Below are 11848 nucleotides of genomic sequence, written 5' to 3' on the forward strand. Positions count from 1 at the left end.
TACTTCTCATCGACAAGTCAAGCTAATTCAGGTTAATTTTATTGTATTTTGGTGCTATCTCACATTTGTGTGCAATTACCTTTATCATTTTATTGCCGTGCCAGAAAGTAATCAGAACAATTATTTGAAAAAGGAGGGGTATAAATTCTAAATCACACCTGCTGGCATTTTTGATAAAATAGCAGCTTTATCTCAGGAAGTGGCAGGGACATGGGATAAATCATGCATCAGTCAAGTGTAGCTGACCCCCAAGTGCATTGCACAATATCAGGAGTGCTTCAAAAGAAACTTTCCTATATAATCCATCATTCTTTATAATACCAAAATAGCTCTACCTGAAGAGTAGGAGCTGGAGAATAATAACAAAATAAATCTAAGCAATATGAACAAAACCATTAATAGTGCTCCTTAAGCTGAAGGAGAGTCAGGAATCTTGAGTTGTGTGTGAGGAAAGAACTTCACTGAAATTTCTGAAGTGAGCAGAGCAGCAAAATGTGTATTAGGAATTCACTAAAACCACAAAACACAGGGAAATAAATGTGCACAGAAGAGGTGCTGGAAAGACTTGTGTAAAAATACATGAGTGTAGTCTTGGCACACACACATCTGGATTTTCCTGCAGTTATCCATCCCTGCCTGATTTGGGATAAGGGCTTCACTACTTACAGAGCAAAGCATCAGGGTCAGTACAAGAATCTACTTACAAGTTCAAATTTAATCCAGAGAGGAACACAATGGCATTTAGAATCTTCTAACGAAATTCAGAAATTGCCACACTGTCCTAAGAACACCAATCCCCCCCCAAAATTCCTAAATCTGGAGATACCCTGAGGTTTGGTCACCCAGAGCCCAGCCACCTTTCAGCCTCTTCCACCCAAAGCCAAACTCATCTCCGGTCACTGGAACAAAATCAGGGGCGGAGCGGGAGGCGCAGACAGTGATTACAGAAAATTCCCACGTCTGCCTGCTTCCCAAACCATTTCTCAGCAACCTGCTTAAAAACTGTTCAGCACATTGCACGGGTGATAATTGATTCCTGCAAAGCCCACGGCCAGGCACACGCTGGGTGTCACCCCAACACGGGGCTGTGCAAGCTGATCACACACCAAAACCAGCCCGAAAATCACCAACTACATCAACACATGAATATTTAACAGGCACCCAGAGCACAGGCAAGTGTCTGCTCGGTCCCCACAGCAGAGTTGGGCTGTTTTACCTCAAACCTTCTGTCTTCCCACATATCAAAAGGGGAAAACTCCCCATACAGCTCAAGCTGCACCTTTCAACTCCATGTGAGAGTTGGGGAAATGAAAAGGTTAGATAATAAATTATTAGTTTCATGTCACTTGTCTGCTATTATCACACCTAGCCTGCAATGAGAGGGAACCAGGGATTCTTCCTACCAAGTATTTCTCTGCTGAAAGATGTTTGCAACTGGAAGATGCATAGATATCACTGAAGAGATGATTGTTCAAAAGAAACAAGTGAAGCAAGAATTTATTTACCTGAATTTCTTCCTCAACCATTCCGTTTTAAAAAAAACCGATTTGCTTCTGTAGAAAAGAGGTAAACAACACAAAACAGCAAAATACTCCTTTGCTAAGCCACATGACATTATGTAAAGCAGATTAAAACCACAAGAGATGCCACTATTAAGACATTTAGAGCAGGGACAGAAGTTGCCAACAGGAATAGTTAGGAATGCAGGTGTGCTTGTACCAGAAATGTTTTCCTAGAGGAACATCACTAATGCTACAAAAATAGATATTCCACACACAAAAAAAAGGCGTTTGTGTCTTCAAAGTTCATCTCAGCTATTTCAGGGAGACAGCTATAGACTAAAATATGTTGATGCCCTTCTTTCAGCAGCATAAACTGTCTGAATATTTGGATAAACATCCAGGTTTCCTTGTTTTACTATAATGTCACTGACCTACACTTACATCCCTGAAGCATCAAGCCTCAAAATCAAGCCTGTTTTTCAGGGAGGTGTTTATTATTAGGGAATGCAAACAGCAACACAATGGAGAGAGTAGCTCTGTCCTGTTATTTATGCTCTGTGGCAGATGGATACGTGCTGGGGAAAGGTCCACTGATGCCTGTTACCAACCATGACAGAGCTACAGAGATTTACAATGCAGCATCAATCTTGTCAACTGGATTCCTAATCCTGACTGCTGGGCACTGGGGAAAAAACAAACTATGTTACGTGAACTCTTTTGTAATGCTGGACTTCCAGTGGACACCTCAATGCAAAGGGACTGCACTGGGAACTTACTTTTGGAATGAGCCTCGATGCCATCGTGGAAGAAAAGGCTCCACCTGGAAGGAAAAAAAAAAAAAAATTCCCAGTTAGTTCATTAAATTTGAATTCCACAGGGAGAGCTGAATATCCGGAATATCACTTCTCCTACAACCACCTCTGTATCAGTTTTTAAATGAGCTCTAAGTTTCAGTACACAGAATTTCCAAAGGGAGTCTGGTTCTTTACAAACAATGTTGAATTTTAATGTTAAGTCACCCACTCGTCATGAGTCAAACAAAAAAATCAACAGATGGCACATTGAAGAGTTCTTCCACAACAAGCACTGCACAACTCTGATATTTGGAATAAGAATGCCTCAAAAGATAAAAGTATTAATTGAATAATTTTTTACAGGCTGTCATGTACTTCTAAGCGACTGAGTAAAATAAAGAGCCTTTTGTAATTTAGGAAATGCCACATTTTAAGCCATGAAAGTGATTTTAAAGCAAGTGATCGTGATATATTCTGGGTTTAAAAGCACAGATTTCACACCACTGCTTACCTAAAACATTTTAGCTTCAATTATTATAATTCTAGCCTTTAACATCATTTATGTAATTAAGAAATACAACTGGTTCCTTGCTGCTCCCCCCCTGGAAACAAATGATATTTCTTACTTCTTTGGCATTTAGCTCCGCCCCCATGGTTTTTTTCAGTGCCACTTAGCTAAGGTCACTCTGGCTTTGAAAGACGTGGTATAAACACTGCATTTTTTTAAAATCAGGGAGATTATGTGCCAAAGCTCAGCTTCAGAATCCTGCCTCACAGCCAGCCTCAACGGGAACTGCTCCTCTTCCATCAGGGAACTCGCTCCAGCATGGGCAGGGATAACTGTATCCACTTCAGGAATGGTAAATCTCTTAAAAATGAAATTCCATGAACATGCCAGGCTCTCCAAGACCTCTCCAACATGAAGTCCAAGGCACTGACAGAACACACGGCCACTTCCCAACCACTTCAAAGCAAACAGCAACATTTACTCTTAATATTGCATCTTCCTTATTTAAACTGTTTAAAATTAAGAGGAGTAATTAGTATTTTAACTGTAGCAACAAGGCAGGCATTGCAAAGAGAACTCACTGCATTTTTAACTGCAGGTCAGGCAGATGAGCAATCTAATAGCACTACTTAAAATATCTGCCATAGAGCTAAAAATAAAATAGCAATTTATTTCTATCATCAGTTCGGAGTGTGTCTTTCAAAGCACCCAGCAACGCTCAGGTTTTTCAGATCTTCCTGAAGGGTAAAGCTGAAATTTCTGCCTCAGTAATCAGATTTATCCAGAAGCTCATTTCAAACCCTGGTTGAGCTCCATCTGCTCACCCAACAAGGCTTTCCTTGGCTGACAAGAACCTGGGCAAAGCCAGTAATGTCCAAGCCATGGTGGTTAAAAGACCTACAACGTGAAGCCAGATTGAGGAAACCCAAATTTTCCAAGCCCTCGGAAAGTCCAAACCATCACTCCAAAAAGCACCTCAGCCTTGCAAAGACTGTCTTTTTGGAGGAGGTCAACACTTCACATGGAGCTGAAGGGTTCTCCTAAGGCTGATTTCGAAGGCAAGAAGCCAAAACCTCTTTGGAACGACACACACTGACCAAATTCAGTGATACCATTTCCATGGCTGAGACACCAGAATCAAACCTCAAAGAACTGAAACCTTCATGCCAGCAGTCGCTTCACCAAAATGGAAAATCCCCTCCTCTACTTGCAGAGTGGGATGAACTGAAGGGATTAACGAGTAGTACAGAAAAAAAACCACAGAGTAATTTGTCAACATCATCACCAGGTCAGAGCTGCCTGAGAAGGACCAGGGATGTCCACCTCCATCTCTCCTGCCTCAGCCCACCTAGGCCATTCCAGCAAGACGCTCCTAAGTTCCCCACAACCTCTGCTCCCACCCAGGAGCTGTGCAGTGCAGGAAGCAAATACATCCCATCCCACCCTGTGAGCATCCCAAACCTCTGGGTATGTCAACAGACCAAAACCATAAAGAAAAGTCAGAGGTGACATCAAAAACAGATCCTTGAAGGGCAGGAAATTTTCGAGCCATGTTCTGCTGGTGATCTAGAACAGAAGTCCTTGGGCTTTGAGATACTTCCCTGCCTCTTTTCCCACAGGACTGCAGCCTGATGAGTGCATGTGATGGCACTAAGAACTCAGATTAATAAAAAGTATTTTTTCTCAGTTCATCAACTTTTAAACACTAAAGGAAGATTCTCCTTGAAGGGTAAGTCCATGGGATCCTCAACAGAACACTCTGGTTCAGCACCAAAATTAAAAACCAGCCATTACACCAAGTGACTACACGAACAAAATTCCATACGAAAACATTTAAAGTACATTAGATTTTTGGTCAAGATGAAAGCCTGGAAAAAAAAAAAAATCCAGCAATCTATTCTAATTGGGTTCCCATGGTAACTGTACAATTGGGTTTTTCAGTATAACATCCCAAAGGCCCAATGCACACTTGTAAAATATACTTCAAACAGCCGGAATTGTTTTTACATTACAGCACTCCCAGGAAGATCAATTACTATACATCCCCACCCTAACTATTAGTGGCAGGAGATGTTAACACTATTGGCCATATTAACATAAGTCATGTAAAAAACCCCACATATCACCATCATTATATAAAACTAATTACACACTTCAGATTCATCAAACACGTTCCGAGTAATAAACCAATACCAGGCTTGTCACCAGATCATGTTTACTGAATGTAAGAAATCAACCCCAAATATATGCCAAGCCATTTTTGCTTCTCATATTGATCCCAAGGATAAACAGAATCCATCATTAATAATTACATTATAAGATGACCCAGAGGGTTAATCATATTCTTAGAAAGTCTCGCTATGGAATCAAATATAATGGCACAAAAAGGCAACTGAAAAGCATTTAAATCCAGGGCCAGGTGCATTAGCAGTAATATAAAATAAAGTACATTAAACTCATGCAATCAGTGAAAATAGTACAATTGGTATGTTTTAAAAAAATAATAAAACGACCATTTTTTACTTCCCTGGGAGGGTGGGCAGGCCCTGGCACAGGGTGCCCAGAGCAGCTGGGGCTGCCCCTGGATCCCTGGCAGTGCCCAAGGCCAGGCTGGACACTGGGGCTTGGCACAGCCTGATCTAGTGGAAGGTGTGGAAGCAGATGTTCTTTAAGGTCCCTTCCAACCCGAATCATTCTGGGATTCTATGATTTATTTTAAAAGTTTGTTTCAGATGAAGCACTTTGCCTTGTTGGACCTCAGTTTCACCTTCTTAAAGCACAAACCTGGCCATAGACCCAGACTTTACTTCCATCCCACTGTCTAAACCTCAAAGTTAAAAGGAAACGATGATCCAGGCTGACTAAGCTGGATTCAAAACCAATTAATTCCTTCACATCCCAGAAAAAAAAAAACCACCAAAAAACCCCAAACCAACAAGTGTGGTTGTTAAATTCCATCAACCAGAAATCTTCATATTTCATGAAGTCAGCCAAGAACCAGAAGTATTTCTGGTGTCAACAGGAGACTGTGCAAGGGATTTCCCTTTTGCCCCCACCCTTCCCACTGCGTCCCATCTGCTCATCCTTAAACCCAGCAGAGCACAGCGAAGGGAATATGAAGTTGTGGGAATTGTTTCTCCAGGACACAAGTGACAGCAGAAGTGTCCTGTCCCCAGCAGCAGCCCACAGCTGCCAAGGCAGGCTCGTGCTGCCCATGTACTGCCAGATGCTGAACATGCATCTGCTGGTTTTATTATGTGAAACAGAAAAATTAATCTTTTAACAGGGCCTTAAGTATACTTTAGGTGTTTATTAAAAAGTGTAACTAATTAACAGACCTTCCGGACACTTGAATGTACAAACAAGCCAAGATAAGAGCGCTGTTTGCCTTGTGCTGACTGATCTAAAGCACTCCGATAATTTCAGTATTGCTGCTGATGATTATGCAGCAGCAGCACTGACAAGACAGCACTAATTCTTGCTATCTGCTAATGCAGGGTTACCTGGAGGGACCTAAATCTGCAGGTGGAGCATGGAGAGGGCAGGATCCACACAACAAAAACAACTCTGACTCCAGTGGGCTGTGCTAATATATATATTAAAATACTGATTGCATTCATCTGCACTAAAAAGGGGCATTTGTATAAAAATGAAAAGCTAAAATGCCTCCATCAGATCAAAACTCAAATTATTATTTATTGCCCACTACCAAGCTGCTCAAGACTCCAGGCCACTGGTCAATGCTGCTATTTTAATATTCAACTCCTGTTTCACTCCAAAAGCAGAGAAGTCAGAACCTTTGTTTTAATGAACTCCCCTCTTCTTCTTGGCAATTAAAGGTGATTTGTTCAGGTGTTATTAATCACCTTCAGAACCTCAGCTGCATGTCCAAGGTTTACAAGTGACTTGAAAAGATACCTGAAATTATCTGTATCATTTAATCTGGCCCAGGACAAACTGACAGCAGACAGTCCTGAGAGCTATCAGGACTTGGCACTTTAGCTCTGCTCATACAAAGCAGTGAACAGGGAAACAACTCAAAACAGGATTACTAAAAAGCATCAAAATAGCGACATATTCCAGACAACTTTTCCAATTACCCAACTTCATTAGAATCCAAACCCACACAAGCTTTACTGGCTTTCAAATACATTTCAGGCAGTTGCCTGGACCACACGCAGCTCAGTTTTAAAACTGCATTTTGCATTTATGAAAGGTGCTTCAGCACAGGATTGGTTTTATGGTTTGGTTGTTCCTCCAGCTGTGTGTTTAACTCCTGCTGGCCCAAGCACACCTGTGCTGGGTGATAATGTCAGAAATATAGGTGACTCAATTTAATACAGGTTTTTCTTCCATTAGGAAGATTTTACCCATTACACCCTCAGATAAATTAGCACCACTGCCAAGCAGCAACATTCCCAGCTATCAGCAGAGGGAGGAAATTCAGGTGTGGAATTCTGCTGTAAGGACACCAAGCCTTTCACTTTTCAACTACAGCATTAATGAAGTTAAAGCTCCCAAACCCACCCCAAACACATGCTGAAACCTGTCACTACCTAAAAGATTCCAAACCTCCCGAAATTAAAACTTTATCCTCCATTTTCCCACTAGTTACATTCTCCTCACCAGCCCAGATACCTTATGAACACTGGGTAAACGAGAGAATTGCACAATCCGTCAATAAAATAAACGTATTTTCAACTCCTGTCCAGATGACTCAAGTTGTCAGTAAAAACTGCCACCAGCGCTGCGCTTGCAGAAAAATGTCCATAAATGCATTATTGCGACTGGCAGATCGATGTCCATAATAAAAACAAATAGAGTTAACAAGTGCTGGCTCCTCCGAGTTATGCCACGGCTGGGATGTGTTTCCAGCTTCCCCGACAACTTCTGGGAATGGGCAGTGCAGAGAGAGGCACCTGCTGTCTGCTCCAGCACCAGAGCAGGGAGCATCCTGATGCAGGAAATCTCTGAAGTATTAGAGGGAATATTAAAGCCTTCACCATGGATTTAGAAGTTTCACACGCTCAGAATTTGACGTGGGAACAGAGCCCCTGCTCAAAAGGCTCAACCACCTGCCCATCATCATCATGCTGGGAAGGAATTGTTCCCTGGGAGGGTGGGCAGGCCCTGGCACAGGGTGCCCAGAGCAGCTGGGGCTGCCCCTGGATCCCTGGCAGTGCCCAAGGCCAGGCTGGACATTGGGGCTGGGAGCAGCCTGGCACAGTGGGAGGTGTCCCTGCCCGTGGAAGGGGATGGTCTTTAGGGTCCCTTCCAGCCCAAACCATTCTCTGATGCTGCTCTGTGTATGATGAAATGAGAGTTGTTAACAACTCACAAGCAGAAAGGCTTTTTATTTCAGAAATTAAGTGTCATTTAGGTCAGCAGTGTCCCAGGCAGAGCAGCTGACTGCTCTGGAGGCTGCTGTTTAATTTTAAACAGCCCAACACACCTGGACCTCCCATTTGTTCCCATGAAGCTCTTACAGCACCAACACCCGAACAAACACCCTGCTGAAACCACCCTGCAGCCACCAAAAGGTGAGGACATCACCAGAGGTGGAGGACAAAGCTGACAGGGAATTATGCACTGCCAGACCAGCCAGCACCCTGAGGGTTAATTCACATGCATCAGCTGCTCTCACTTCTCCAAAACCCTTATTGTATAGGAAAAAAGCCACTACAAAAAGAGCCATCCATGACCTTGACACATTCTCCTTTGCATTTTTGGCATCACTGCTTCTCCTAGGTGTTTCCCCTGTCACCAGCCAGTTTAACCAGAACTGCTCAGGTGCAGCCTTTCCACCTTCCCATAAAAAACCTTCCTGCTTTTCCTGCACAAGTCCTTAACTCAGCCATGCAGGGCAACCCCAGGAACCCTCCCAAAGGGCAGGAGCTTCTCCTCCAGGCTCTGATCCCCTCAGTGATGCCATTAACTGATCCTCTACATACGTGAAGCATTAAACGGTGGTGACAAGTTAATTAGAGAGTTATCAAGAGGTAAAGTAGCCACGGTAACACAAGTTGCACTCTAACTACAACAGTTTCCTATAGGGCTTCTGTTCAGTTGCTGGAGTAATTGGCGTAATTAACTTGTCATGGGCCAGAATGCAGACAGGAATTGCTAAAGCCACCTCACAAGCTCACACAGCCACATCTTTTTCCTGCTAAAACTTGACGCTTTTGGTGGAACTGTCCATATTCGGAACATTTCTGTTTGAAAACAAAGCAAACAAAACTTTCACTAGCAGAAATTATGCCACAGACTGACAACATTCACAAGAAAATGATGTTTTTAGAAGCTTCCCACACTGAAGGGGTGGGTTTTGCCCCAGAAAGAATAAGCCCACATCCCCAGTTTTAGTCCCCAGTGCATCAGGGAGACAGGCAGTGCTTGGAAGCCAAAACCTCCAGCAGGTTTACAAGAGAGCTGTCATTTCAACAGACCCCTCCAGAAGATGACCCTTGTGCAGGGCGAGCACAAGCCTGGACACAAAAGGTAGTTGAGAAATGACTGTCACAGCCTCAGTATACTGCCCCAGCATACAAAATTGAGATTTTTCAAAGTGAAACACTGCAGAGACTGGACCTCACCATTCAATAAGAGCTCCACCCTGCAAAAAATAAGATACACACCACCAAAAATAAGGTTTATTTGGGAGGAGCAAATAAATTAAGTAGTTCTTTACATTTACCGCGCTTTAAAAGCTGCATGCAGTTACATCATTGTAACTATTTTAAAACACCTGCAGAGCTTAGCTTTTATATCAGTGGTAAAAGGATATTTCAACCTTAATATTAATTTGCTATGTATTACAGAGTGGGTCAGGCTGGGAGCGACCACAGCGGGTCATGGGCTCCAGCAGCGCCATCCCCGAGCACATGGCACGGGGCGGTGCTCAGATACTTCTGGAATATTCCCAGCCAGGGAGACTCCATAGCCACTCTGGGCAAGCTTCTGGGCAATTATTTTGGTGCAGTTTCGTTCTAATCTGCCCGGAGCTCATGCAGCAGCACCGCCACCCGCCCAGCCCCGCACCGCTGCCCCCGCAGCCGCGCACGGGCCACAGCACCGCGCCCGCACCGTCCGGGAATGTCCCAGCGAGGGAACTCCGGCCCTTCCCGGCGCAGTTATGGTTGGGAGAGCACAGTGGAAACCTGCCGTGACCCCAGGCCGCTGCCCTCCACCCCCCCAAGCAGTACTCCAAGGAGAACCAGCGCGTTTTTCGGAGGCCGCGCTCCCCGCAGCCCCAGACCCGCTGGGTTTGCGCTCGCCGGGCCCTGCGCGCTCCGGCCGCGGGGGCTCAGCATCCCCCGCTGCCCACGCTGGGACCGCTCGCCCCGCGGCCATGCCCGCCTGCCCACCCTCCGGGCCGCTCCCTGCATCTCCCTGGCTCTCCCTGTTGGTGCCGGCGGTCTCTGGCTGTCCCTGGCGCTCTGGGTCCCCGCGCACCTGCCCGCGCCCGCCGATGGCCGCAGCCGCTCCGCACAGGCCGCGCTGCCGGGGCGGGGCCGGGGCCGCCCGGAAGCCGCAGCCGGGCGGGGGAAGGGGAAGAGGCAGAGCCGGGCAGTTGCAGGGAGCTCCGGGAGGGATCCTGGAGGGGCCTGGCTGCTGCTCCCCGCTCGTGTGGCCGGAGCGGAGGGGGCGAATCGCCGCCGATGGAGCCCGCCTGGGGCTGCCCGGCCAGCGCGGCTCGGCCGCGTCACACGCGTGGGAGAAACGCGGAGTTCTATAAAAATCCGTCCCAAAACAGCGATCTGTGCGCGCTGACACAGCTGGGGGTGTTCATGGGGAGAAGAGAAGGCTCCAGGGAGACCTTAGAGCCCCTTCCAGTGCCTAAAGAGGTTTCAGGGGAGCTGAAGAGAGACTGGGGACAAAGGATGGAGGGACAGGACACAGGGAATGGCTTTAAACTGAAAGTGGGGAGATTTAGATGGGAAACTGGGGAAGGAATTGTTCCCTGGGAGGGTGGGCAGGCCCTGGCACAGGGTGCCCAGAGCAGCTGGGGCTGCCCCTGGATCCCTGGCAGTGCCCAAGGCCAGGCTGGACATTGGGGCTTGGAGCAGCCTGGGACAGTGGGAGGTGTCCCTGCCATGGCAGGGGTGGCACTGGATGGGCTTTAGGGTCCCTTCCCACCCAAACCATTCCATGATTCTGGGATTTGCAAAATTATGGGTAAAAGCCAGGGAATTGGAGCTGAGTGTAGAAGGAGAAGCATTTGGTAAATACAGTTCCTAAAAGGAGACATGGAGGAGATAAAAAGGAGTGAAATGCCAGAGGAAAGTGAACTTACAGTGAGGTTTATTTGAGGTAATAAAACTCAAAAGAACAGGATACGAAATGCCAGTAAAGTTTGCAGCATGAAACCACTAATTTTCAAGCTGGAGAATCTTTCACAGTCTCCATCTGAGTTACATCAGCAAAAATTTTATGAGTTTTTCTATATGATTCAGAAACTATCACAAAATGGAGGAAACCACGAGGGAAGGATCGGAGCAATATTTTAAAAGTCATTGCAGAATTCTGGTAATCCTTTTTTCATAGGGAAAATATGTAAATAAATATAGAATTAACAGCATTGAGATAGTGCCTGTGTGTTAAATCTGATTCTAAAAGAAATACAAAGTAAATATAAAATATGGTCCAAGGTGCAGAAGGTTCCCCAATACAGTTGAAAATAGTTGTACTGGAGCAGCTGACGTTTACTGTCAAGAAAATGAATCTTTTCCCTGGTTCTAAGGGAGCTTGGATTAATGGTCAATTAAAAGGTGCTGCCACTGCGTGTCCATACCAAGGCAGGGACTTACGGGAGGTTGATCTCAGCTCTAAATAAAAAAAAAAATCACAAGCTCTGTACTGCATGGGATAGCCTAGAAACAGTTATTCTAAACTGGCTGGAATATTCTCTCTGTCCTGGTATCCTTGTCAGAAAAGTAGCCAGTTCCTGAAACTTTATTAGAAGTGGAAACCTCCCCAAAATACATATTAATCTTCTCTGCCTCCTCTCCCAAGGCGATCTCCTTATTGCCTGGAGCATGAAAATT

The 11848-nt window shown here is 45.2% G+C and overlaps 1 protein-coding gene across 3 annotated transcripts in view; it reads right to left on the reverse strand.

Annotated features, from left to right (window-relative positions):
- MGMT (O-6-methylguanine-DNA methyltransferase) overlaps positions 1 to 10453 on the reverse strand; it is a 138406-nt gene extending 127953 nt beyond the window's left edge. The window contains exons 1-2 of one of the 3 annotated variants that reach the window (XM_032116460.1): positions 10257 to 10453; positions 2279 to 2322 (exon numbers count right to left, since the gene is read on the reverse strand). In XM_032116460.1, coding sequence (XP_031972351.1) covers positions 2279 to 2302 — 24 coding nt within the window. In that variant the 5' untranslated portion in view covers positions 2303 to 2322; positions 10257 to 10453. Of the gene's footprint in view, positions 1 to 2278; positions 2323 to 10168 lie in introns of all 3 variants that reach the window. The other 2 variants (XM_032116459.1, XM_032116458.1) reach the window with 2 other exon arrangements.
- Between the last annotated feature and the right edge of the window lie 1395 nt (positions 10454 to 11848).

The sequence above is a fragment of the Corvus moneduloides genome, chromosome 8, assembly GCF_009650955.1.
Source record: "Corvus moneduloides isolate bCorMon1 chromosome 8, bCorMon1.pri, whole genome shotgun sequence".
NCBI classification, from domain to species: domain Eukaryota; kingdom Metazoa; phylum Chordata; class Aves; order Passeriformes; family Corvidae; genus Corvus; species Corvus moneduloides.